Raw genomic sequence first — 27,574 nt, forward strand, 5'->3', positions numbered from 1 at the left:
CATCTGCAGAATGACCCATGCCAACTGGTAATTTAAAACTGTTCTCTTAGATTTTGTGAGCTAACTTTGCCTCTTGTAAAAATCACCGTATGCCCTGCTGTGAGAGCAGAACTGCTAAGAAGTTAATGAGAGCAGGCTACTCTGGAGATGGGAAGGTAAAATGAGGCAAGAATTTGGGCCATAAATACATATTATGAACAATTACTTTAATTTCTTTTGCACAAATGTATAGAAACATATGATTAGTGAAAATGTAACACATACAATTGAAAACTGTGACTCTTACCTTGCACTTAACATTCTTTGGTTGCTAAATACTTCTGGGATATTTTTATTCTAAATTTCTACAGAGGTAATTTCTCCAGTTCCTTTTCTTTCATGAACATGTCACAAGCAGGACTGAGCCAGGAATGTGTTTTACTACTCAACAAAACTGATTTCCTTTCTGTTTTTTATTGGGTAATTACTCCTGTAGATGTAACTGAGGATGGGCATAAGACAGGCTGTTGTAACCAGAATAAATGAGCAATAAATCATGCAATATCACATCCAAAACCATTTACTTCTTATATCTTAACTAAATTAATAATATCACTCCTTGTGGAATTTCAGAGATCCCTGCAGGAACCCATTCCTTGTTCCTCAGTACTTCAGCCACAGATGACATATTTGGCCCTCCAAACAATATGACTGCCAATAGCTTAATTGCTTTATATTGCACACATTATAGCCACTTGTGGAAACTGTAGTGAAAGAAATGGTTTCAAATTTTTCGCCTTTGACAGTGCCTGCTTCATGCAGCCAGTTGGTAGGGTAGAAAGAGCAAATACATGAAACACAAAGCAAACATACCTCCAGCTCTAAGAGCTACAGGTTCTTCAAGTCTGGTGAAGATCAAGAGATGTGTGGAGGGGATCTTGATTTCTCTTTAGTTTCTGAAAGACAATGCACCCACAGGTAAGGAAATATTTCATACACAGGCTGTTGGTTTCTGTAAGCAAAAGTGAAGAATATAAGGCTGATTCTATATAAAAAGTGGGGCACTGACTTTACAAAGTGAACTATGGCTATGTGCCAGACAAGTAGCCAGAGAAATGGTAAGAAAGAAACCTACAGAAGTTTGTGAAAGTTATAATCATTTGTGACAAAAAAGATAGTAAAATTATATCCAATCCCATAGCCAGACAATTATATCAGTAATGGAAGGGTACAATACACTAACAGGCATACTTAAATGTTTTATATAAGCTATAAAAATAAAAAAAACCATTACTACAGGAAACCAGTAATTTTGATTCCACAACTGCACAAAAGACTCTAAACAATATATATTCAAAGAGAGAGAAAACAAATAGTTGTTCTTTCTACTAATGAAAGTTGAGAAGGAGTATGCAAATTATAGATTAGCTTGTACTTTCAGTAAGTATTTTTTAGTAGTCACATAGGAAAACATGAACAAATTAAGTTTTCAGGAATGCTAAGCACTCCTTTTAAGCCAGAGAGAACCTAGTGGAAAAATCCATTTCTAATAATTCTGTTTCTGCAGGTCCCTGCGTGTCTGATAACAGGTGTCCACCACCCCAAAATTCTGCTTGACTTAATTATGCATAGGTGGCTTTCTCAACTCCATAGCAAAAACACTGAAGTGCAATGTATGAGCAAAGGACTTTAAAAGAGACCAGAAACAGTGATATGTTTCTTCTTATTTCTTTTTACAGGGACAGATTATTCATAGTTACTGTCAAGCAAGCCCAGAGGTTGATGACTAAAAAAAAAAAAAAAAGAACCCAAGCCCTTTATTTCAATAGTTTTCCTTTCTTCTTCTTCCCATGTATATCCTTCAGCAGCCAGCCCAATTAAGCATATTAAGCATGCAATGAACAAAGTTCACCTTGCTGTATACATTTAAAACCACTTTAAATTTTCTGTAAAAGTACAGAATGAAACCCAAACAATTATGGGAATCTCAGCCTCACCCAACTGATGGACCAGGTAGAAAAGAATGAAAAATAAAAGGAATTCATCTTCAGAAACCAGTTTAATTCTACCAAGGGCTATTGTATATATAATGCAATATAATTGTATAGTTAATTCAGGACACCATTATCTAATGAGGAGTTTAGTTGTGTGTTTTTGTGCCAACATGTCTGAATTGCTTTAAAAACTATATTTAATCTCAGTTTTCTAGTGTTAATAATTCACGTTTTGGGAATAAATAAATTTCTGTAGTTACAACCTATTTACTGTACTGCCATAACACTTACGACCACTAATCATGTACAGGAATATGCTATGTTAGATGATGTAAAAACATAAACCAAAAGAGTGCAGCTTCAACACTGTGAGCAGGCAGTGAATAGAGAATTATGAAAAGAAAAAGAGACATGAACAATTAATATGGCAAGTACAAGGCTTGGCATGTCAGCTTTCAAATTGAGTTACTGGACTTCAAAAAATATCTTTTCCCACACCTGAAAGGGAGAATGAAAGAAAACATAGAGCTATTTATCCCAAAACAAAACAAGTGGGTGATGGAAGCTGGTGTCAGGAATTGTTGAGAGTTGTCATCTCATAATGAATCATAGGGGAGGGAGTCCAACAATGACCTTGAAAGCAGATCAAGAAAGAAAGTAAAGAGACATGTGGTCAAAATTACTGGTTAGGGAAATTATCTTTGCTGTTGTATTACAGGAAAAGGATTATTTTTACACTTGACATGACTGGTACACAAATACCAGTCTCCTAACTCAAATAAAACGTACCTTTGGCAGGGACGCTTTTATTAGGAGTGAGAAGGCACCAGGAGCAGCATCCGTGGCCAACACCCTGCCCTGCCCTGCAGTTTACGCACCCCACACCACGGCACAGGAACATGGCTCGGGTTCAGGGCTGTCACCGACCCGCCGTGTGCTCTGCCCACAACCTGGACAGTGCCCTATGTCAGGACATTGGTGAGCGGGCAACAGGAGGAGTCAATTACCAGAGGAAAAAAGTGTTGGGGAAGTGGGGAGAGGACTGGAAGTGGCTCCTCGCCCTCCAACATTGCCTCTGAAACGGTGGGGCAGCCGTACATGTAATAACATCCAGTGCTGTATTTTATCAATGCAATTAATCTAAAGGGAGAAGAGATTTTTACGTCACAGAAATGCCCATTAACGTGAAACAGAATGATTTTGCTCTTCACTCTTTGTATTTTGATTTAAACCCTAGAATTATGTCAGTGGCCTACTCGGATCCCACAGGCAATGATCGCACAGCGGTCACAGGAGTAACGCGGATTGTCACCCACTGCGACTGGCGGCGGGCGATCCCGCACCGAGACAAGGGTGACACAGCAGCGATTCGAAAATAAACAACCCACTGCACGTCACCAACACCGCGCTGCCTCTGCCAGCGCAGGAAGCGGGGCATGAGGGGGCTGTGAGGGTTCTGAGGGTGCTGTGGGGGCTTGTGAGGATCCTGAGGAGGCTATGAGAGAATCTGTGAGGGCTTTGACGGGGGCTATAAGAGTCTTTGACGTTTTTGAGGGGCTGTGTGGGGGCTATGACAGAGTCTGTGGGTATTGTGAGTGGGTTCTAGAGGCTGAGAAGATCTGTGGGGTCCGTCAGGGCGAGTGAGGCAGAGCCCCGGGGTCGGACATGGCGCCCTGAGGGGAGTCACGCGCAGCCCCTCACGCCACCCGCCTTCGCCCCGGCCGCTCGCGCTGGCGAGTTGTTTACTTCCTCTGCGGCGCGAGCTCCGCCCCCAACCCCCCCCCCGCTCGCCCTCCTCCCCGGCCAATGGTAGGCGCCGCCAGCTCCGCGCGCTAGGGGCGGGCCCCGCCCCGAACGAACCGGGCGAAGGCAACGTCAGCCGGTAGTGTTCGTCAGCCGGGGCTTTGCGCTGATTAGGCAAACGGCCTGCCCATCTTCTCAGTGCCCCTCCTTCCCCCTTACTCTCGCCGCCGAATACACAGCTCCCCCGCCTTGCCTCCCCCGTCTGTGTGTGTGAGGCGCGGATTGGCTGTCGGACCGACCGCTCAACACTCTTGCCAATCACGGTCGGCCCCGCCTCTTTCCCCAGCACAGGAAACACCCCTGCAGATCGCGGCCAGCCCCGGGCGGCCGCCGCCTCCCATTGGCCTGCCGTGTTGTCCGTCCTTCATAGCCCCGCCTCTCCGGACAGGGCGCAGCGAAGCCCGCCTCTCCTCCTTGTGCCGCCCGCTGATTGGCTCGCGGCCGAAGGACTGCCGTTTCCTATTGGCTCTGCCACTGCCACTCTGGCGCGCGGCCCGGTCGGCTCGCCGCTGCCCCCTCGCCCCGCGCGCCGGGCGCTCCGCCCACCGCCGCCCCGCCCTCCGCGAAGTCACGTGATGTTTTCGCCGCGGTGCCGCCGCCGCCGCCCGTGAGTGCGAGTGGCCGGAGCGACCGGGGGGAGCGCGGACCGGGCTGGGGGCGCAGGAGGCACCGCCCGCTTCCCATGCACGGGGCGCTTCTCCGGTGAGCGCGGATTCCCGCTGCCCGCCCTGTGCCGCGTCCCCGGCGGCACCGGACCCTGCGTGGCCCCTAAGATGGCGAGCGGGATGAATGGCCCTGCCGGCGGCGGTGGCGGCGGCGGCGGCAGCGAGGAGGAGCCGGGCGCCCGGCACACGGGAGGCGGAGCCGCGCCCCAGCAGGAGCCCGGCGTGCTCGGCGCGGCGGCGGGCGAGGGGGAGCCGGCGGCGGGCGAGGGCGGGCGCTGCCCGTCCCCTCAGCCGCACCACCTGCTGCTGCTGCTGCGGCGCTCGCCCAGCGCCTCGCTGTGCCCGGCGCCCGAGGCCGCCCCCGCGCCCGGCCGGGCCGTTCCCTCGGCGGGCCGCGGCGGGCAGCCCCCCCCGGCGGGCCGCGGCGCCGGCGAGGACGTGAGGAAATGCGGGTACCTGCGGAAGCAGAAGCACGGGCACAAGCGTTACTTCGTCCTGCGGGCCGAGAGCCACCTGGCCCCCGCCCGCCTGGAGTACTATGACAGCGAGAAGAAGTTCAAGAGCAGCCTGCGGGCGGCGGGGGCCGGCGGGGCGGCCGCGCTGTGCTGCCCCCCGCCCAAGCGGGTCATCCCCCTGTACCAGTGCTTCACCGTGAGCCGCCGCGCCGACGCTAAGCACAAGCACATCATCGCCCTGTACACCAAGGACGAGTACTTCGCCATGCTGGCCGAGAACGAAGCCGAGCAGGAGGCCTGGTACCAGGCCATCAGCGAGCTCATGAATCAGAGCAAGAGGGGCTTCCTGGAGCAGGAGGACCATGCCGATCAGCAGGTGGATGAGGATGATGAGCACTACGGGGCCACCCTGAGGCCTGGCACCGTGTTCAAGGAGGTGTGGCAGGTCAACGTGAAGCCCAAAGGCTTGGGACAAACGAAAAACCTCACTGGAGTGTACAGGTTGTGCCTCTCCAGCAAGGCCATCCACCTTGTCAAGCTGAACTCGGAGGTGCCCTCTGTTCACTTGCAGCTTATGAACATTCGCCGCTGCGGACACTCAGAGAACTTCTTCTTCATTGAAGTGGGCAGATCTGCCTCTATTGGGCCTGGTGAGCTCTGGATGCAAGTGGATGATTCGGTTGTTGCCCAAAATATGCACGAGACTTTTCTGGATACGATGAAAGCTCTAAAGGCCTTTGCAGAGTTCAGGCCCAGAAGCAAGAGCCAGTCTTCTGGTGGTGGCAGCGGTACCAATCCCATATCCTTCATCACCACCAGAAGGCACTTGGGCAACCTACCCCCCAGCCAGACAGGCTTGCAGAGAAGATCTAGAACTGAGAGCGTTGCTGGAGGCACTCCTCCTACCACCAAAAGCAACAACTCCTATCGCTTCAGAACTTCCAGTGAAGGAGAGGGAACCATGACTAGACCTTTTAGGTCAGTGACTGGGAGCCTGATACACCTGAATACTGCAAGGATGAATTTGGGCCGGCAGGAAGGGAGTGGAAGGTACGTGAGAGCCGCTTTCAGCTCATCTTACCACACCAGGTCTGCTTCGCTGCCTGTTTCTCATTTTCCCTCTACCACAAGTCCCATCAGTGTTTCTTCCAGCAGTGGCCATGGTTCTGCTTCGGACATGCTGACCAGGCCTTCTAGCTCGTCTGTTTGTGGTTCCCCAAGTGATGGGGGATTCATCTCTTCTGATGAGTATGGCTCCAGCCCTGGAGATTTCAGGTACTTTAGGGTGAGGAGTAATACACCAGATTCCCTGGGAAACACACCACCTATCAGAGAGGAGAACTGTCTGAGTGAGTACATGTCCATGAATAAGCAACAGGGAGATGATGGCTCAAGAGATGATTATATGGAGGCTGAGAAATGCTTCAGGAAAAGAGCTTACTCTCTAACAAAGCCAAATTCTGTGGCAGTGCAGCAGAAGACAACGCAAACCACAGCTTTGTTGGATGAAGATTCTGCAGGAAATCATGGACGATTACTTTACTCTGAAACACCAAAATTGAAAGATAACCATGAATTGGAGTACAGTGACACTAACCTTGATTCCATGTGTAACCAAAGCAGGAGTAAAGCCAGGGATGATGGGTACATGCCAATGATGCCAGGAGTCGCATCTTCTCTATCCAGCACCAGCGATTATTTGCCAATGACTCCTAAAAGCATGTCTGTTCCAAAACAGATTAACAATTCCTGGTCACCATCTCAGGTCGACTCCCGAGGCTATATGATGATGTTTCCAAAGGGCAGCTCCTCACCTGTACGGAGTCCTTTAACTGGATTTGCTTCTAAAGGAAGTAATGAGAAGATTGTAAACAACGAGTACATGGATATGTCACCTGGCAATTCAGTTCCAAAGCACCCCGGTGATTCAAATTATATTCATACTGCTTCTGTTTCCAAAGGTTTTAGTTCATATTTTTCTTTGCCCCGAAGCTTTAAGGCATTATCAGGACAAAATGGTGACCACAGTGAATATGTTCCAATGTCTTCACCTGGAAAACTCTTGTATGGTGCACCAGAAAACGTAAAGGGGGTCAGCAGTGAGACTCTGGCTAATGGCATCTCTAAATTGCCGACGTTGAAGGGTTCTGATGAAGGACTTGGGCAGAGCAGGGCTGCCAGGCCCACACGTCTGCCCCTCGGCACGAGAGGGAGTAACACCATCCCCAGGATGTACGATCGCACGGTCCCACCCGAGCCAGCCAGCCCCGGGGAATACATCAATATTGATTTTAATGAGAAGGCGAGTAACACGCCCTATTCCTTATCTGCAGAAGGATCTCCATCGTCTCTGGGCTCAAGCAGTGACCACAGGCAGTCACCTCTCTCTGATTACATGAGTGTTGACTTGGATGTGCAGTCACCGAAAGCAGCGAAGGAACTGTCGAACTCTCTGACAGATATTTCAATTTATGCAGGTTCCAGTATTCCTAGAAACCAACCAAACCCTGACTATGCCAGGCTTTCATTTGGTGCTGCATGTGTTAGCACGGCAAGTAACAGGACTGATGACTACACTGAGATGACGTTCAACATGGCAGCCACACCACCAAGGCCATTTGCCACTGAATCTGACAGTGCTGGAAAGATGGATAGTCCTTCTTCCATCGTTAATAGACTCTGCATTGTGGATCGATATGCTGGTAGCAGTAGCTTCTCTGTCCCTAGCTCTGACCCTCCTATAGGACCGAAAGTGATTCGAGCTGACCCTCAAGGCAGGAGGAGACACAGTTCTGAGACGTTCTCTTCTGCTGGGACTGTGACCACCTCAGCCTCTTTCTTTACTGACAGTAGCAAAAGACACAGCTCTGCCTCATTCGACAACGTTTGGTTGAAACCGGATGAAAACATTTCTGATGGTCAGGAAAACAAAATGTCCAGGGATACCTCAACTGGATTTCAGAATGGCTTAAACTACATTGCTCTGAATTTACGTGATGACCCTCTAAGCTGTGAGGCAAGTACTACAGCGCCAGCTTGCCATCTCCAAAATGGTACTTCAGGTTTGGACAGTGGAGCTTATGTAAGCATAGATTTCAGCAGATCAGATGGGCTGAAGTGTAACGCGAGAAAAGGTTTGTAACTTTAAAAGCACTTGCCTTTCATGCTTGCTTAACCATAGGAATTAGATTGTCTGCTTAGTGCTGTCTTCAGAGTGGGGTAAATGCTTTTTATAATCTCCTGTGTTATTCTAGTACAACCAGTTTTGTTGTAGTGCAGCATCTGAACCGCTGAACAGCAGTGAGAGGGGATGTGGTCCTTGGCCTAAAGCATTTATGTGTCTCTTCTAGGCAGTCAGGGGTGTTACCAAACTGTCGTCTGCCTTTTTTTTCCCTTTAATTAATTTTGCCAGCTTAAGCATTAATGGTATTTCATGTTGTGAATTCTTGTCCTGAGGTTATAGTAGCTCTTTTCTTTGCTTCTGTTTTGCTGTTTTTCCCTTCTTGGAACTAGATGACTCTTCATTTTTTTTCCTGAACTGAAATTTTTGTTATTTAAGACCTCAAAATGGCTAAATTGGTTTAGACCCCTAAATTGGAGGCTTAAATATATTTAATGTTTCTTTTTAATGTAGTTGAAATACATATTACAGCTTTTTTTATGTGCAAATCTGCTCAGATTTATTTAGCTGAATCTTATGTAAACAGAACTCAGTTTTTTCCCTTGAAGGTTTGGTGGCTGCTTTTGAGCTTTGGTCCCCACAGTATCTTTGTGTTCTCTGGAGAAGGCTGAGAGCTTGGCTGACCAGTGTGGAGGGGGGCTCAGGCAGCTCATGGCCTTCACATTCACCACCTAGGGCTCAGCTGAGCTGTCACCTTTCCCTGGGATGTGCCTTTTGTGTAGCAGGTGAGGGATGCCTGTGGCTGAGGAAGAGCAGGCTCTGAGCAGTGGCTTCAAGGTCTGAGACCTGCTGGGGAGGCTGCTGCCTTTCAGGCTCTCAGTGTCTGTCCCAGCGGTAAGGTAATGCAGTTTGAAGTGTGCATAAACATAAAGGTGTTGCAGGTGGGGAGGAAGAGTATGGGGAGGAGGAGGGGCAGTCCTGTTGATGTGACAAGCTGTCACGGTGGGAGCAAAGCCACTGATGAGTGGTGTCACTGCATTTTCCCCGGCTGAGCAGCCGTGTCTGTGAGCGCTGTGCTGGAACTCTGCAGGAACAGTCATGGCTTTGGTGCCAGTGACCCACTGAACTCCTTACAGTCATGCACTCTCTGGTAGAAAACCATTTTTGTTGGAAATGATGGTTTCCCCTCTTTGCAAATGTACATATAGTCAGTAATTGTTGGATACCAGGAGGAAATATTTAATCATGGTTGGACATTGATACTTGTCTACTCTGTCCACAGATAAAGCAGTAAGGGGGCAGGCTGCTGCTGACTTTTACATTTTTAATATTTTTAGTTACAATCTTGAACGCTGAAAGGATTTTTTTTCTAGTTTTGATTTAAAACTAAGTTTCTAAAGGTAGAAGATATTGCAGGAGCTTAAAATTATGTAGCTTTTACTAGTGGAAAGTAGAAGCCTGACTCAGCTTGCATGCCATTCAGAGTCTGGCAGCACTGCTTGGGGCTGCTCAGAAATGTGTGGTTTGCCTTAGTGGTTTTTTTTCCTCTGCTTTGTTTTGTTGGTTGGAATCAAATTTAGAAGACGTTGAAAGTTGCCAGTCCAAGAAGTGCTTTCTTCCAAAGTCAGTCTTTCAGCACTTCAAAGATTTGTCTGCTAAATTGCAGTCAGAGGCACACTGATTGCTGCAGCTAATTTGTGTTTGTTTTTTCATGGTTTTTTTTAAAGCACCTCCAAAACCAGCAGAATTTTAAACTTGTTCTTATTCCCCTTATATTACTAAAATCTGTATTATAAAGCATTTTTTTTACATAATTAGAGTGAAAAAGAATGAATATATTTTCCTTTTAGCTATATTGTAAATATTACATTGAAAAATATTTTACAAGAGATACTGTGTTTGGAAATTTTGTTTATGATAAGCATTTTGCTTGCTGTTGCTGCAGCAAAGTATCTACAGCCCTGTACTTGGGGTTTTTTCCTTCCCTATTACAAGTTGCAGAGGAGTGAGAGGCATAACAGCTGCTGGCTTTTGTTGGGAATTGAAGTTTTCTGGAAATGAAATGCATTAAAAGGAGGCAGAAACAGTTCTGTGCAAAACGCATGGGCTTTGCCAGGAAATCAAGCATCTTTATGGTCCTAATGAGAAACACAAAATTATACAAGGCCTAACAGTCTTCTGTGAAGGCAGTGTAAAATATTTCTGGTGTATAGCAGGAGGGTAGATGGGGTGTGGACACTTATCACTTGTAGGGGCTCATGAAGGGGTGAACAGATTTTGGAATAGTCGAGGCTAAAAGCAGCTTACCAGACTTGAATTTAGTTCTGCAAATTGGTGGTGTATGTCTATTTCTCAGGAGTGACTTAAAACTCTTGATTATAAGGAAAGCTATTTATTTTCACATATGAAATCATGTCTCTGAGCAAGCACAGTTTTAGGAGTCTGTATTCTTTAAACAGCTTATTGGTTTCTATGGTAATAAAGCTTTTATTTTAATATTTAAGAAGTTTTCTGTAATCCAGAAAAACATTTTCAGATTCCAATAAGTAGTGAAAATAAAGCTTCAGTCTTAAACCTCTTGTCTCCTGAAGAGGTGTAGTATGCCTTCAGGTAATTTATATTTTTAATGCTTTTGGAGACTTAGCAGAACTGTGTGCTGTCTTACTGCATCTCACTTTTTCAGTCTCTCTGCCTGAAAAAGTGCTCTGTAGGTAAATCCATTCTTAAGGAAAATATTTAGCAGATGTATTTACCCTTAACTTCCTAGAAAGGAGCTATCCCATCTGTATTAAATTCTGACAGGTAGAGAACTTCATCTCTTCTCCCTGAACCACAGTTTTATTGGAAGGAAAACACTTCCCAGCTTTGGACTGTTTGCTTTTTGTTTTTGTTTGCTTAAGTGGCATATTGTGTTCTGTGACTCAGCTGTGTTCTCCAAGCTGCCGAGGGTGGGGGAGTGATTTCCAATGCATCACTGCTCCCTCATTGTAATTCCCAAACTACTTTTGGTTCAGGTTCACTGATGTGAGTTCACTGATGTTTTGTTTTCCCCTTCTCCATTCATGACATGTATGGAGGAGGGGGAGAGCACAAATGTGGAATGGTAACTAGGCCTGACTTGTTATTAAACTCTTTTTAGGGGCTTAGGCAAAGCTTAGCTCAGGTTTTAGTTGATAATGATAATAAGAATATAAGATACTGATTTTCAATGCTTGCAGTTTAAGGAGGTCATTAGCAAAACAATTTCATCATGAAATTGTTACACAATATTGAAGTAAGTGGTTTGCAGTTTTGATTACATGAATCTGAGTCATGACATTTTGTGCTAGGAGTACAGAACACTAAAGCTACTTCAAACAGGGCTTAGCTAATGTATACCTTGTTATTGAACCTTGTAGAAACTAAGCGGGATAATGAGAATGGGCAGTAATAAAATGCATAATGAGTCCTGTATTATACAAGTTTCTTCAGTCTTAATTAGAAATATTACACCTTCAAAGATACCCTGGACTCTAAAACCAGCTGTTTAGAGTAAATGTAATGTTCAGCTTAATAGCAGCTCAGCTATTTTACACCCACTCTTCAATCTTATCTGCTACTCTGTGGTGCTTACCTGATATTCTAGCACTATGCTATTATTTAAGATGTTCTGTGAAGTGCAGGATTATAACATAATTGTTCCTCACCTTTTTAATCTCTCCTGTTCCAGACTGGGTGAGAGTGCTGTGTATACTTTGGGAAGCTGAGAGGAAGGAAAACAACAACAGCTGTAAAGCAAAACTTATGTTTCAAATTGTCCAAATCCTTTCTGGTAACTTGCATATTTCAAATGCAAAATCTGGAAGAATATAAGGAACAGTATATACTTTAAGAAATTCAGAAGCTGAAAGTTTTAGCTATTACTAATATAGTAAATTACAGTTTATGGGATATGAAGCAAATAACCACTCCTTTTGGGTTTCTAAGTAGTGGTTTAAAGTTTGTTTCAAACTGAGGCTCTTCTGTATTGGCAGAATACTTAAGGCAGGGGCCCATTTAAAAATAATTTGAAGAACTCTACTGCAGCACATCCAAATGCTGCTGTGTATCCTACATCTTTGAAGTAGTGCTGGGATAATAATTTTTTAAAAAACCCAAACAACTCAAACCATTTTAATCTTGCTGTAACAGATGCCACTTTAATAATATTGGGTAACTTGCAGCTATGCTTAAAAATACCCTGAGTAATTTCTTCTTGAGTAGTATGTGAGCTGCTGAAGGCAGAACAGATTTTTGCCATGTGGCGTGGGAGTGAGTTAATTATGACATATTTGACCAAGAATCAGTTCAGTTTTACTGGTACTTTGGTGAGAAAGTCTGAGACAAGAATGTTCCCCTGCCACTGAAGGAGAATGCTTACTTGGAATCAGTGTTGAAATACTTCTGGAAATCAGCTTTCCAGACTTCAGATCCACAGTTGCAGCTGATGGTGACGTTTGTCTTTTTGGAAGTCCAAAACCTTTCCCTTGTAGCTGTCTAGTAGGTGAAAGCATTGGCTGCAGGATGCAGGGAGGTCTGGGAGTAATCCACCATGGGTTCAGAGTGCTTTTTGTGGTTGTTTTTGAGTTTATTTTGTTTTTTATTTTAAAGTCTTTTGTTGAAATCTTTAATGCTTTATTACCCTTTCACTCTTCCCTCTACAGCTTCACATTTTCCCCCCCTTTGGTGTCTGAGGGCCCCTTGTTCCCCTGTTGCTGGGGCAGCAGGTTGGAGCTGCAGAGGGTGGGCAGCGCTGTTTGGTCTTTCCAGAGGCTGTGTTCCAGCTTGTGATTACTGGGCTGGTTTGTCACTAGGTATTTCTTTGGGGTTTTTGTATGTCCAGTGGTATGTTAGCAGTAGGTAGAGTTTGGGTTTGCTTTTCTCTGCATATGGTCTTTTTTTTATGAAAGGATCTTTAATACATTTTCGTCATTTTGATTGCTCGGGGGAGGATTTATACCTTGAGGTTTTGGGTGGTACTAAAAAGAGCTTATAGTGCTGTGTTGTACCTTGGTGTGTGTGTGCTCTGTTTGTGGGTCTGTGGTGCTCCCAAAACCATGCTGAATTCTGTTGATTGCACTAACAAGTTTGTTTTTCTGAGCTGAAGAAGGAAACAAACTCCAGAGTTCTATTTTAGCTACTGTTGTGATCAAATGTGGCATTCTTCAGCTCAAAGGAAAATGGAGTGATAAAACTGGAAGGCAGGTGTGAGAGAGTCAAACTCTGGAGCCTGAGGATGTACTGTTACTGCTGTTTTCTCTTAAAAATGGCTTGTTGTCTTACAACACAACCTTAAATGGTGTGCAGTGACTTGGCTGGAGAGCTGCTTGATGGTCCACCCTGAAAATTTGCTCTTTAACTTTTTTTCAGTTCATGTTCTAAATATTCTCAACAATCCTATGAGAATACAAGTTGCACAAGTTGCACTGTTGTCTTGCAGGTTTAGGCAGTGACAAGGGAAAAATGGAGAAGTGTGTTCCAGTTTTAATCAAGCCCTGCAACTCTGTGAAGGTCACTCAAGCTTAGGGATGGGTTATGATTTACTTGAGAGGCAGAGCTGTGATCAGGAAGGGATTTCTGACATACTTGAGGGCAGTGGGAAGACAAAGGTAAATGAGCCTGACTCATCAAAGGCATTTCAGAGGTGTTCCTGAGTATCTTATCTAAATGATCTTGAACATGTTTAAGTGTTTGGATTTGTGGAGATTTTGCTTCAGGTGTAGCATTACCCCAGGAGCAACAGGGTTAGTAGACTTAGCAAGAATTTTCTGCCCTCTTCAAGTCATGAGCTGTATCTTAAGGGCCAGAGGTTGCTTTTGCTTGTTTCCAGACATTATTTTTCTGTTGATTTAGATCTATGGTTGGATGCAAACCATTGAGACTGCACCTGTGTGTATACATGTGTTTTGTGTGCCAGTGACTCGTGAGTTAAGTGTGAGGTCTAATCTTTTTTATTCTTCCAAGAAGAGAGGGTGTTTGAAAGAAGTGGCTTGTACTGAAATTACTATAGTTAAGATTTGGCTGTAATTCCAAGGTAAAGCTACAATTTAATGTGACTCAAGGAAACTGAAAACTTTAATAAATTACTACTAAAGGTAAATAGGGGTTGTATTCACTGCATAGCATATGTATGTTATGAACTTCTATAAATACCAAACTGAATTATTATTTAGGGCATAAATAGATAAGAATAGTACTTCCTTTTTGCTAGGGTATGAAAGGCTGATAAATATGCTGCCTACTTGGAGGAAGGTTCCTTTTTTATTAGAACAGAATTTTGCAGAAAGATGGAGAATATCAAAATGCCTTTTTTTTTTCTTCTGAAAATTGTAGGAAGTAATATTAAAAGGGCTGCAAAAAACCTATTAAAATTGGTTTCTGAATTTATTGAGGCACTGTTGAGGGATACTCCTTCTACAGGGAATAGTGTGATTCTGTTCCTGTACTCATGCTGACCCAGTTTGCTTTTTTGTTTAGGTTCTTGCTGACCAGGTGAATTAACCATGTAACTTTTTTTCCTGCTGGATAGCCTGAACCTGAATTATTTTTTGGAAACTAGTGCTTCTTGTTACCCAGATCTCTTAGGCTAGCAGGAGTTTGGGAAGTTCTTAGTGACAGTGAAGCAGATGTTGTATCATGGATAAATATGTCCTGATTGCATACCAGCCCAAGCAGAGCTTTTCTTGTGGGCTGTGGGATAGGTCATTTATATCCCTGTTCAGGCTATTGACAGGTGCTGGCATTTCTGTTTCCTGTATGGAATTATTTTGAATCTTTTGTTATCTGTTAGAACAATTTGTAAGCTCTTTGCTTTTCCAGTAGTACATTGCTCCATAACAACATTTGTTTTTTGTTTGAAATTTTGTGTGAAATGCTTTGGGAGACCTTTTTTGTCTATATTTCACTGTGTGATGTTTTTTTGGGTGGGTGGGATTTGTATTTAGCTGTTTGTAGAACAAGATGTTTTTAAATTGCAGATTGTGGTGAACAGGAAATCAGTTAGAAATGAGCTGAAAAAACAAACAGATTTGATCTTGAGGTCATTCAGACATTATTACAACAGTGTGTTAATGAAAGCATGTAGCTCCAGACAGGATCTCTACTTGTTGTGGAACCTGAACAGGTAGACAGGATGGAGGTCCCCATATGGTGCCACAAATGTAAATGTGTTGGTCCCTCTCCTAAGGAGCTTACAATTTAAAGATGAAACTAAAGAGATGGATGAAACCTAATGTGCTGGGGTGGAGAGGAAGATAGAGATCAAGGCTGCTGCCATTGGCAGAGTCCAGATAAGAGCCTGGAAGAGATAAAAGGCTGCTGAGAGTGGTTGTAGGAGAGGAAGCTGGTGTAGGCACTTGGAAGGGTATGCACATGGCAGGGAGCAAGGGAAGGCAGTGTTGTAATGGTTTAAATGACTTGAAAAGGATGAGGTGAATGTCAGAACACTGGCCAGGATATTAATCTTGGTAAGAGGAATGTGGACCAACATGTATCTCTGAGTTAGGAACACGTCCCAGTGTTTACTTCTCCCTTTTAGATGTAGAATGTGATTTTTTTCCCTGTTTTTATTTATTTTTCCTTTCTGTAAGTTAATTTTCCTGCACACCTGTGGCTGGTAGATTTGGTGTGAGCAGGTATGCATACCAGAACACAGGACCACCCAGTGCAGCATCCCTGGGCAGATAATGTGGTGTCTGGGGACTGGGGCCTCTGTTCTTGGGAGACTTTGCTCCAGAAGCAGCCAAGCTGGTGGAACTGCCTTGCCATTACTACTGGCTTGTTCTTGGGGTGTTTTTAGGTGGCATCTCTGAGTTTCAGGCAGTCTTCTATTCTAGCATTGGAGAGAAGGCACAGTGGGGCTTGGAAGATAGTCACCTTTAGGATTTGTTACCAATGTCCCAGAGCATTTGGAGCCCATCTCTGGGTCTGCATGGGACCTGCTCGTTGCTGCTGGGTGCTGTCAGCTGCAGGAATGACATCTGTGGAGGCTCGAGTGCAGCACAGTCACTTTCACTGCAGAAAGTGACTTTATTTCTGTGTCTGTAGATCAGGTTGAACCAACGCTGCAGTGGTTTTGGGTAAATCTGGAAGTGGTGGCAGCATCAAGGCTTGATTCACTGTTGAGGGGATGAGTGATTGAAGTATTAATGTTGATGTGTTCCACAAGGCAGACCCTAAACAAGAGTTGGACACTGTTGATTAAATGTTGTCTGTGTTAGAGTCAGTTTAACTCTGTCCTTGTCAGCTCCCAAACTGCTCCTGGAAGCTGAAAGTGCAATCCTTGGCTCTTGGGCATGTCCTGAGGTTTGAGAAGATGTTGCTTCACACAGGCAGTCCAATCTGAACCTTTCTTTTCCACTCCTGTGTGAGTCAGGCTTTGGGGTGTCCTAATGTTAATGGAGAGTCAATAACATAGAAATTGGGAAATGTAAAAAATTGATGTGTGATAGCAGAGAGTGACTGATAGCAAAGATCTATTTATTTTTCTATGCTGGCACACACGAGCCTGCACTAGTGTGTGACTGTGTAGGTATTTGGCTGTGTAGTAACTTTTGCCTTTGACAATCATTTATGGCACTAGAGGTGAAAGAAAAAGGTGGTGCTGAATGCTTGCGGGTGTTGAGGTCTAAAGTGGTTGAGAAGAGGGAAGGGATGAATTACAACAGGTGAAACTCATGTAGAAAGGAAGTTTTGGGAAAGGTGGTTTGGAAGGTGGGGAGCTGTGTCATTAGTCATGAGTGACCCTGCCCTTTCTCTTGCTTGTGTTCCTAAGAGCAGTTTGGCTCACTCCAGCCCCAGACCTGTGCCTGCAAGCAGACACTACCCAGCAGAGGAAGAGCAGGGCAGGTGTGTATAATGTGTGTATAATACCTCCCACAAACACACACCCAAGCCTCTGATTTTCTTTTTTTTTTTTTTTTTCCCAGCTTGGGGGATTTCTTGGGCCCAATGAAGTTTGTCTGTTTTATAATTCAAGTCTGTTTTATAATTCTTTAATCCAAGTACTTTTCCAATCTCTCTCTGATCCTGTGTAAACTCCTTGTATCCACAGCAGCCCCCAATCCATCAGGACATGCTGCCTGCAGTCCTCTGTGCATTTTGGACCCTGCTCTGCACCAGCTTAGTTTGGCAGCCCCTGGTTGAAGGCAGAGATAACAAATCTTATCTTTTTTCTCCAGGCCACTTAGGATTGCGGAGATGCTGTGCCCTCTGTGCCTTAGGCTCGTCCAGAGTGTTGTACCACATGCAGTGTGGACCTGTGCTGTAATCTGGGCTTTTAAAATTTCCTGTTATGTTCTCTGCAGGCTGAAGGGTTCTTGTTAGCAGTCTGTTCCTCACTGGGAAGTTGTGAGGAACTCACACTTTGCAGGAGTTTTCTGTGCACTACTGAAAGTTCCCAATATTCCAAGTCCTTTCTGGATGCAGGAGGCAGGGCTGTGTGCACAGAGGTGTTTGCTGTGGCTGGTTTCTCTCCTGTTTGTTTCCAGACAGTTCATAATGCCCACTTTGCAGCAAGAGCACAGAGAGGAAATATTCCTCTCTATTGGCACTCAGGGCTCCTGACCTTTGTCACTGGAGCAGGGGGAATTGCAGCAGGTGGTATTCTCAGAAGCCACACAAACAACTTTGTTTTTTTTGGCTAAAATTTACCCATATTTTCTGTGGCTCAGGTCAGGTGCAGTAACTCACACACTTGCTGAGAGAATGCTTTTTCAAAAGCAAAACCTTTTCTTTTGATTCTTTTGCAACATGAAAATCTGAAATTTTGAACTGTGTATTTTGAGGTGGAAAAGAGTAAATTTTTAGTGTTGTTGTGTTATATTGTAATAGAAATTTAGTTTAAAACCTCCAAACAAACAAACTCAAAAAAATCTCCAACAACTTCTTGTCAAGCTGTCCAGTGCAATTTGAGTTGGTATTAGACCTCTGCCAAAACTGCAGGCAAGTTTACTAATTCTAGGAATAGTATCAGCAGCAGAGATGACATTAGGGAGTGTGCATACAGCCTTCCTAGAAACAACCCTGCTGTTTATTCCAACAGGAAAAGAAGCCACTGTTGCAAGAGATAAGGCATTTCTGCTAAGTGAGGAGAAATTATCTGAAAGCATGGGAGAGGTTTTTAGCTTGTAAAATTGCTGAGCACTAATAGTAGCAAACCCATGTTTTGAATGAACAATTCTGGGATATTGTTACCAATTGCTGTGTTTAAGTAGTTTACCCAGTGAAAAGTGGGTCATGCAGCAGGATTTTCTTTAACCAAATTTTATGCTTTTTTTTGCTTGTGGAAACTCAGTAAAATTATAGGTTCAGCATATATTATTTAGCTGATTTTGAGCATCATTAGTCTGTTGTTGGCTGGAGAAAGTACATGGAGTATGTGCTTGGTGGGCGGCAGCTGGTTGAAGAGCTTGCCAGATCAGGATGTCTGTGTGTCAGGGCCTTGTTTGGGTCACCCAGGCACTGTAACTCACATGTGAGGGATGCAGCAAGTGGGTCAGGTTTTGATTTGTATTTGGAGACTCGGTGTCTGCCAGGTGCAAATTAAGAAATTTGGCTTTTCTCAAATAACTCTGCTTGCCTCTAGCAAGGTCTAAAGCTATGCCATTAAAATAAGAATTCCAAGAAATAGGATAATGGCATGTGATAGAATCTGGATTTGGTAAAATTTGGAGCAAAAGAAAAATTTTCACTAATTTGTGAAGAAAGTGATTGGGCAAATGAGCCCTCCCTGGCCTGCCTGCCATGGGAGGGCTCCATGTGGAACTCACTGCTGTGCTCCTGCCCCAGCCTGGCTGCTGCACAAAATGCTTTTGGATGCCACATTGTGTCCTGAGGTTGTGCTGAGTTTAGTGCTTTCCTGAACAACAGGAATATTGTGTGGCTGTGTGCAAAAATCTAGGGCTGCTCTGCTGCTTTTGATCTGCATAAATCAGATTAATTCTGATTTCCCCCTAACCTGAAGTTCAGGAAATGGAGAACTTCAGCAATGTTCTCCAGAAAGCATTAGGCTGTCTTAGTCTTTGACATGGAGATTTTAATAATTTAATTATCTTAAATTAATATCTTCTGTAAGCAAAGCTTTTATCCTTTTAGGAATCAATTGCAGAATTATGTCAGCAAAAGCCTTTCCTGTAAGAACAGGTATTATTTAGGATGGATTTCTTTGAGAGAATTAGGGTATGTCTGCTGTGTTCTCAGAACCTCTCAGTATGTTTCAAAGTGTCCTGACTTGTATGGCCTTGATAATTCAGAGGAAATGAAGTGTAAATTCTGTATATTCTCATCTCATACATTTTCAAGTGGAACACACTGGGTTTGCATCTAATGAATTACAGCTGATTTATATCTCTGCCCCTAATTTTTATAAAACTATGTGATTTTTGCGTAGAAAACTTGCAGAGTGCTTTCTCAGTGTGTTCCTTAATTTTAAATAGAACATCTTTCAGCAATGCTGCCACCCTGCTTTAAATATTTGCCCCTTAGTTTCTCTTCTGCCTTGTGATCTTTTTCCTCTGATTGTTCATCAGCAAAATTCAGATAGCTGCCTGTAGTTTTATAATCTGATTCCATCTTAAACTGATGAATTGAAATGGAATTGTGTAATGAAGAGAATGTTGCTTCAGTTTTCCAAACTCTGCTTCTGTATTTCGTGTGATGAACTTTGAAAATGTTTGGATGCTGTCTAGACTTGTTTTCCATATTAAACATTGATAAGAAGTTGAGTTTGTATTATTGTCAATAGTCTGAAGCAGTAGAGCTCAATTTTGAATAAAGGCTGAAGCTTTTGTGCAAAATCTATTAATAGAGCTGAAATTTGGATACAAAAGCCCAGTGTAGGGTGCAAAGCAATGAAAACTACTTAGAGTAGTATATTTCTGGGCTGCCTTGAAAGGTTTTTTGCAGAGGTTTTTTAGCTGCTTGTTTGTTGCCATGATCAGTTATCAGATTTATATATATTTTTTTTGACTGTAGATTTTCTTAGAAGAGCTTGTGACTGTCCAGGAACAACTGTGTGTTTACACTGCAAGAGAAAGTCCTGTCTGATCTGGCTACCAAGCTTTACTTGGTGGCATTTGTGTTTGAGAACTTCAGGGGAATGCTGGGTTACTCTGTGAGAATGTCCCTCTTGTCTCTGCTAGTTCACATCTCATAATTTGTTTATCTTATAGAAGAGATCCTTCATCCCTTTTCCTGTCAGCTTCCTTTACTGTTCAGTCAGTGCTGAGTTAAATCCATTCATATGGGATCTGGTATGAAGTGTTAATCTGGTTTTTATTGTTGATCAGCAATTCTCATATCTGTACTATTAACATAGGAAATTGGTGTCTAAGGAGTCTTACATTGAGACTGAAATAAGATTATTCAGCTTCACAGAAGCACTGCTATTTTCTTCAAGCACTGCATGGCCTCATTAGGTGTCCTTCACCAACTGGTTAATGAAAAAATGGAAGCAGTTCAGGTGTGGGAGAGAAGAACCATCAAGAAGCTTCATGTGCAAGTTCTTTTGCAAACTCTGAAAATAAGGCCCCGTGACCCAGCCCAGCTCCAGGGATGGGGGTTTGGGAATCCTGCCAGGGCTCTGCTCTGTGACTGTGACTGCCCAGCTGCCTTGGGCTGGGCTGCAGACCCCCCTCAGCCCTGGCTGCAGCCTCCACTGCTGTGACAGGGCATTTCTGGGATGCTGGAGGTTCCTGCTGGGTGACCTGGGGGCCTTTGGCTGGACCCCTGAGGTGGCCCTTGGGAATGGTAGTGGCTGCAGCACTTTGTGGGAGGGATCTTGCAAGACTTCAGTCTCCTCTTAGATTTCAGATGAAATATTTTTCTTTTATGTGGTCAAGTTTCACAAGTTGCTCTTAGCCTTTTCTGTCTGAGAAAAGATATATGATAAATATGATAAATATAAATGATATATATATGTATATAATATATAAATTTGCTTGATACTTTCGTACCAAAAAAGTGCTGATGACTCAGGACACCAGCCAGCTGTACTGCTCCAACTGCAATATTGCAATTTCCAGCTTTAATAAAGGGATTAGAGAAGTGGTGACAACCAATAGCTCCATGTATGGAAGACTCAAGGCTTTATGGAATGACATCAGCTTGTAGGTGATTATGTGAAACTCGCTCATGTTTATTTACAGTTCACACGAGTCTGTTTTACCTTAAAAACAGAGAAGAAACATGTTGAAGTGTAGTTTCTAATCATGGAGGCAGGAGATTAATGAGCTCTTGTTTAGGATGTGCAGAGTTTTGGGAAGAGGAGATGCTGCAGGGAGGTGCCAGTCTTTCTTCTGGTTTCTGATCAATTAATCTGTGCTGTTTGAGCATTACCTGATACTCTTGCTTTAGAATTGGTTGCCATGCTGCTTCAGAGAATTAAATTTAGGATTTAAGCAGGCTTGGGGTTTTTTTGCTCATAAGCCCTTCCCCTTCCCCTCCAAATATCTTAAATGTAATTTGGCATTAGTTTATGAAAATTTTCAAAACACTTTAGGTGTAAATACTGAGTTCTGCCATATGGGATTGTCTGATTCAAGCAACTGGGCCTTTGCTCTTCAAAATGTTTTGGGGATGTGCTTGGAGAGATTAGAATAACTTGTCAAACAGCTTTCAGGTGTGTCTTGTGTGGAAGGCGTGGAGGAAAAATGTCCTGACAAAAGCAGAGACAGTTTTTGAAGTTCCTTTTATGTGAGCTTACAGGTCCACAGCAAGGAGAGGGTGGGGGGTTGCTGGTAAAGTTAATTTTTATTGAGTATAAGTTTAATATAGAAAGTTTAACTGTTTTAATGTTTGACTTGCATGCATCACTGAGGTGTGATTCATTGCAAGCTGTGGTGCATATTTTCATTCTTTGGTCTTACAACAAAACAATATTTTTCTGAAGAGGAAAATTATTTCACAAATAATAGCTTCAGTTGGCTTTTGTGAAAACAAAACCATTGCTGACCACATCACGCTCTGTCTGTTCCAAGCAATAGCTTTTTGTAGTGATCTTATGATGTCTGTGAAATAACACAAATGGAGATTCTCAAGTTGTGGGTGTATTTTGGCTGTTTCTTCCTTTAATTGAGGAGAACTAAGTTGCTGTATTTTTGAAATGACTGAAATATTTAAAAAATGAAACACAGCAGCCTGGACCTTGGTGAGGGCTGTGTAGGATTAAAAGGGAGTTTCTCCTGAAGTGGAAGCACCCCTCTATACTTCCACACTGCTGCCAGCCCTGCCATTGCCTTTACCCCTCTGTCTCTGGAGCCACAGGCAGCCCTTGCTGAGTGCTGGGATGGGGCAGGGCTGCTCAGCTGAGCTTTGGTCTTTTTTCTATTTTTTTAGCCTTCTTATTTCTTTCAGAGGGAGAGTACTTTTAGCTGGACAGAAGTCAGAATTTCTTTAGCACAGGGTGGAGTTTGTGTGTGCATACCTCATGATTGGTGTGTAAGTAACTATACAGGCTTGCATTAGTACACATAATGCTTGTTCTTTACATGGTCATCTTTTCTTTAGCATATCCTTGGAGTAGAGGCAAGGAAGAGCTATGAGATCTTCAGCAGTGAGATGTAGCTGATGTCCTTGTGACCCACCAGAAGAGCATGGGCAGGATTAAGCCCTGAGACCCCTTCCTCAGTTCCACAGGGGTCTGTGCTGCCATTGCTGTGCTGTGTAATGAAGTGTTCCCATATTGCAGCTCAGGCAGCTCCCAGAACAGGGAGAGAGCTGGCACTGTGTGGCTTTGAGGGAAAAAGTAGTTGACATTTCTGTATCTGTTTTCTTGAGCCTAAATCTCTTGCACTCGTTGTTTCTCAATGAGAGCAACTGGCTGTTTTCTTCTTCACTGCACTGCAGGGAAACATCCTGCAGGTATGTACCTGCAACCCTGAGAGAAGGTGGGACAGACACCTGCCTGGCAGAGGACAGTGCCCTCAGTCTTGCCTGAGAGGACAGAAATGATGGAAGAGTCTCCAGTCTGTCTCAGCTGGGAGAGTGTGATTCACAGTAGCCCTTCAGACTGAGAATTGGTGTTCACGTTGGCTCAGCTGGGAGCGGAAGGGGTTTTGTAGAGAGCTGGAAAGTGACTTTTTATATGTTCCTCATTTGTGTTCATGTAACTGCAGAAAGCATTTGCATGCCCTTCATCACTTTGTCTTCCATGTCAGGAAACTCCTGAGTTGCTCTCACCTTGGCATGTGCATGGTTAATTGCAAGTCTGATGTTGTGCTTTGAGGGCAGGCTCCCTCCTGTTTTCGTTTGTGCCTCGTGGCCCATCTGTACCTTCCTGCAATACAAGAGTATTTTTTTGCCCCTCATTTTAGCAAGCTCTTGGACTTCTGCCTTTTCCAGTCAGTTTGGAGCCCCTGAAGAAGGGAGCTGGCTGTAGCTGTGTGCTTTTGTACTTGGGTGTTGCCTTTCAGTGAGACTTCCTTCAAAAAGGGACGAGTGTGCTGTGAGGTGTTTCTAATGAGAACTAAATAAAGCTTTTTCCTGAAAAGCCGAGGACAGGGCATGCAGCTGTCAGGACTTGCTGCTCCCTGCCTGGAGCAGGCACTGCAGGAGTGTTGGTGTTGCAGCTGTGCCCTGCTGGCAATGGAGTGTTGGCTGCAGGGTCTGTCACACCTGGTGAGGCACTGCTGGGGCTCTCTGTGCTGCACAGTCCTGGCAGGGCAGTGGGGACAGTGCAGGGGAGCTCTGAGCTTTGGGCTGTCCCAGCATGGGCTGGCTGCTGCCCCAGTTCCTGTCCCATGTACACGTGTCACTGTGGCTGCAGTGGCTCTCCAGTGCTTGTTTCAGGCTCCATTGTTCTTCCTTCCCTCAGGATCTCTGGAGGGTTGGCAGCTGGGAGTGTCCCCTCCCTCTGTGAAGTACCTGTGTTCTGCAATCAGCAGCTCTCACTCCTGCAGTGGATAAGCTCCATGTGTTCTCCTCCCTAGAAAACATTCTTTTCTGATATAACTTACATCTGAAATGTCACTGACTTTTTTTTTCCCCCCTTCTTTCTAGACTGATTGCATTGCCATGGAAACCATTGTTGGAAGAGAAGACTTTTCTGCTGGTGACTCCAGAAACTGTGTGGTGCTTTTGGAAGCAAAGCTCAGCTCCAGCCAGCTACTTTCATTTCCACCAGCACGGACATAGACACACATCCTTCTCATTAGTTTTTTCATAGACATCGGGCTCTCTACAATTGAATTAATTTGAATTGACGTTTTTTCATAGCTGTGCTTTGGTGATGGAATTTGGTCTTTCATGTCATATCTATTTGGGAGGCAGTGTGAATGCTAATAGCAGATCCCTGTATGTCCCTTTCTTCTTCCTGCCTCTCTTGTTAATTTTTAAAAAAAATTTATATTCTGAGAAGTCAAAGCTGGTTTCTGATTGTCTGTTTAACATGGGTTTTACTTCTCTGGTACATTAACAAGTGGTTAGCTTAAAACATGTATTGCTTAGAAATACTTTGGCAGTTCAGGATTTTTCCAGGTGACTGGGCAGAAGGAGGGAGGGAGAGATGCACATTAGCTTGAGGGGTGAACCTGTGGGACTGGATGGGTCTGAGGAAAAGAGACCTCTTCTGCCTTTTTTTCTTTTTTTTTTTAAGGTTTTGCTTTTATGGTACAAGAGGTATTTCTTGAGCATAGGCTAGAGGCTTTTCAGTCAAGTGTCTGTCAGAGCTTAAACGGAAATTTTTTTTTTGCTCAGAATTTTGGTATGTACAAAGTAGGATTAATGGGCTGGTTGTCTTGTAGATTGTTTTTGTTCTTGTTTATAAATATGAATTGTGTAAAATGAGGTTTTTGTTCATGGATTCGAATGGAGAACTGCGGAGTCGTATCCAATGTTTGTGACTTCTGCATTAGACTTGTCAGCTGTAGCTTTTTAAAGGGAAACCACCCTAATTGATCTTACTTTCAACCAAAGTCCCACTTTTAATTTGGGACTATTTTTGTTCTTTCTTTCTTTCTGGCATAATGGGGAAATAAAGTAAAATGTTAGCTCATGGATTGTCTTTATCCCACTGACAGAAATGTGAACAATGACTATTTGACATTTTTTAAAATAAGCCCTGATTTTTCTACAATTTAAGTGCTTCACTCTTGTACTGAATTTTTTTTTGGTTGAAATGAGTTTAGCTTTTTAACACTGCTATGAACTTAAAAGAGCATGACACTAGTCATTGGTACATGCAATGGATTATAAAAGGCACTGACGATTGCTAAAGGGTTTCAAAGTGGTACACAAATCCTCATGCTGTACTGCACCACACAGCTGGGAATCCTCCACATGTATATTGTACAAGGGATGGGCCAGGCTGCCTCACTCCAACAGCCAACCTTCACATTGCTGGTACAGTTTGTGTAACAAATCAGACACTGTCAGCTTGGATTGTTCAGTGACGTGTACCCAGATCTGTTTCTGAGTAGTAATGAAATGTACATGTCACTAAAATACAAGGTGATTGTTGTGGGGTTTTTTTAGGAAACATGGTACCAATCAGTTTACACAGTGTCTAGTGACAGGAAAAACTGTTGCTACAGGGTTTAAAAGCACAGACCTGTTTTTGATTCTGAAAGAGAAGTTTCAGTTGGTACAATTACTTGCTGCTAAACATACAGGAATTAAAAACATGACCACTTTTACAGACCATGATACTGTCTTGCCATATAGCTGTTGGTTGGTCTCATAAATGAATAATGCAATACGTAGACAGCTTTTTATAAAGCTTTACATCTTTTCTAAGAAATCAAAATTTGGTGAAGATAGTTCTAAACATTTAATGTGAAAGGAAAAGGTTGTTTTGAAGAAATTTGTTACATACTTATTTCATATTAGAGCCCCTGAGGCTGCCATTGTACAATATACAGCACTGATTTAATACATGCTGAATAAATAAGTAAATGGGTAACCTCAAGTATAGTGGTACAGATACTAATAGGTACGGCATAATAAATATGCAATCTTTTTGAATCTCTTAGTTTACAGCAACTAATTTATTCAGTATTGTGCTGGAAGAACATTTTCAGATGATGTAAAACATATCACTATATATACTACCTTCCAGCTACCCGTTTATGCTGCTGTATAGTACGAAAATACCAATGATAGAACAATGTTTGTCCTGTAAATTTAATTTGATATTGGACAGTTATTGTCTGTACAAACTAAAACATATATGGTTGAAACTGTTCATTATATTTGCTATTTCTGCTCCACAGATCTGTTTTAAAGTTGGGCTGATTGATCTGGCTTTGTCTTCCATTGTAAATATTGTTCTGTTGTTTTCTTTGTAAAACACATCGCGTTTGCGGTTTTGGGAGACTGGCTTGAAGCTCTGTATAGTGTTTATATTTATCTGACTTGGCTTTCCATAGAGCTACTTGCAGTAAATACGTGTTCATGTAGCTCCGTGTCTGCGTTTTATTTTTAAACAAACTTTTGGTTTTTCTGTCAGACCTCCTGCTGCAGCTGCTTCTCCTGAAAGTAGTTTTGTCACCCTGGATCCCTGAGGATTTGGAGAGGTTTTAGCACTGGTTCAAGGTAGTAATTCCCCATCTCTCCAGTTTTCTTTGCCTTTTCACTTAGTTTAGAAGTTAAGACACAGAAAAACACCCAGAAATTTTCTTTGCCATGGATTCATACTGCCTGTAAACAATTTTGCTTTGGCGTGAAAACAACAACAGCAAAATATATATATAAAATCAGTGACCAATACATCTTCTGCTTTAAAGTAGAAGGCATGAACAAAAAATTGCCACAAACTTCGTCCATGACTGGATAGGGAAATCTCATGATCAAAAAGTATTGGTCCTCAAAGAAATTTTCAGCAATACACTATCAAATAGAGGCCTGACTTTGGGGCAGGAGGCAACAGGTATGTTTTGGTGTTGTATCTTTTGCAGTGACATTTTGCTTTTAAAGATACACTAAATAGGTCTCAATATGTGAAACCCAAACACAAATAGATAATCTCATCACTTCACGTAATGCACCCACTTATAAAAGCAACTGAAGTCAGAAAATACCAATAAAAGGTAGTGCCTTCAGATTCCTTACTGACATGAAGGAAATGGCAAATTATGTTCTACAGCAAGAGACTTTTATCCATAGATGGGAATGTATATGATCTCCATAGATGTGGGTGATTACTGTGAAATATGTTGGATGAGACCTTTCTTTAAAATTCCCCAAATTAATTCTTACCCTGTTACTCAGAATAGTACATTGAAACAACTCCCTGGAAAGGTCAGCTTTGCTTTAAGAATTGGGTTTTCCTCAAATAAACCAGTCTTTTCCTTAGGGCCCCTTTGCATAGTGTGGAGCCTGTATTGGGAGGGAAAAGAGAATAGCACTGCTCAATTACAGCAAAAGAGCCCTACCAGCAGTGCAAACAAACAGTGACAATTATCCAAACTCTGTCCAGACTGTTGTGACAGTGTCACAGTAAGTGCTGCAAACTGCCTTTGACTGATTGGATTTGAAATGGGCCAACTGCTGGAGGGTTGTGGCATTTTTTTAATGTGGGGAGACAATTTTATACTGATTTTTCAA

General features: G+C 43.3%; 1 protein-coding gene across 1 annotated transcript; it reads left to right on the plus strand.

Annotated features, from left to right (window-relative positions):
• The first annotated feature begins 4,374 nt into the window (after positions 1-4,374).
• IRS4 (insulin receptor substrate 4) lies at positions 4,375-26,427 on the plus strand. The gene is made up of 2 exons (XM_054289746.1): positions 4,375-8,030; positions 24,032-26,427. Exons 1-2 carry the CDS (start codon positions 4,550-4,552, stop codon positions 24,034-24,036), a joined length of 3,486 nt encoding a protein of 1,161 aa, XP_054145721.1. The 5' UTR covers positions 4,375-4,549; the 3' UTR covers positions 24,037-26,427.
• The last annotated feature ends 1,147 nt before the right edge of the window (positions 26,428-27,574 follow it).

Source organism: Melozone crissalis, unplaced genomic scaffold (assembly GCF_028551555.1).
Source record: "Melozone crissalis strain CALT ecotype California unplaced genomic scaffold, PUWL_Pcris_2 ptg000068l_1, whole genome shotgun sequence".
NCBI lineage: Eukaryota > Metazoa > Chordata > Aves > Passeriformes > Passerellidae > Melozone > Melozone crissalis.

Excerpts from the sequence above, each read along its gene's own strand:
- IRS4 (XM_054289746.1), top strand. The coding sequence starts at position 4,550 with ATGGCGAGCGGGATGAATGGCCCTGCCGGCGGCGGTGGCGGCGGCGGC.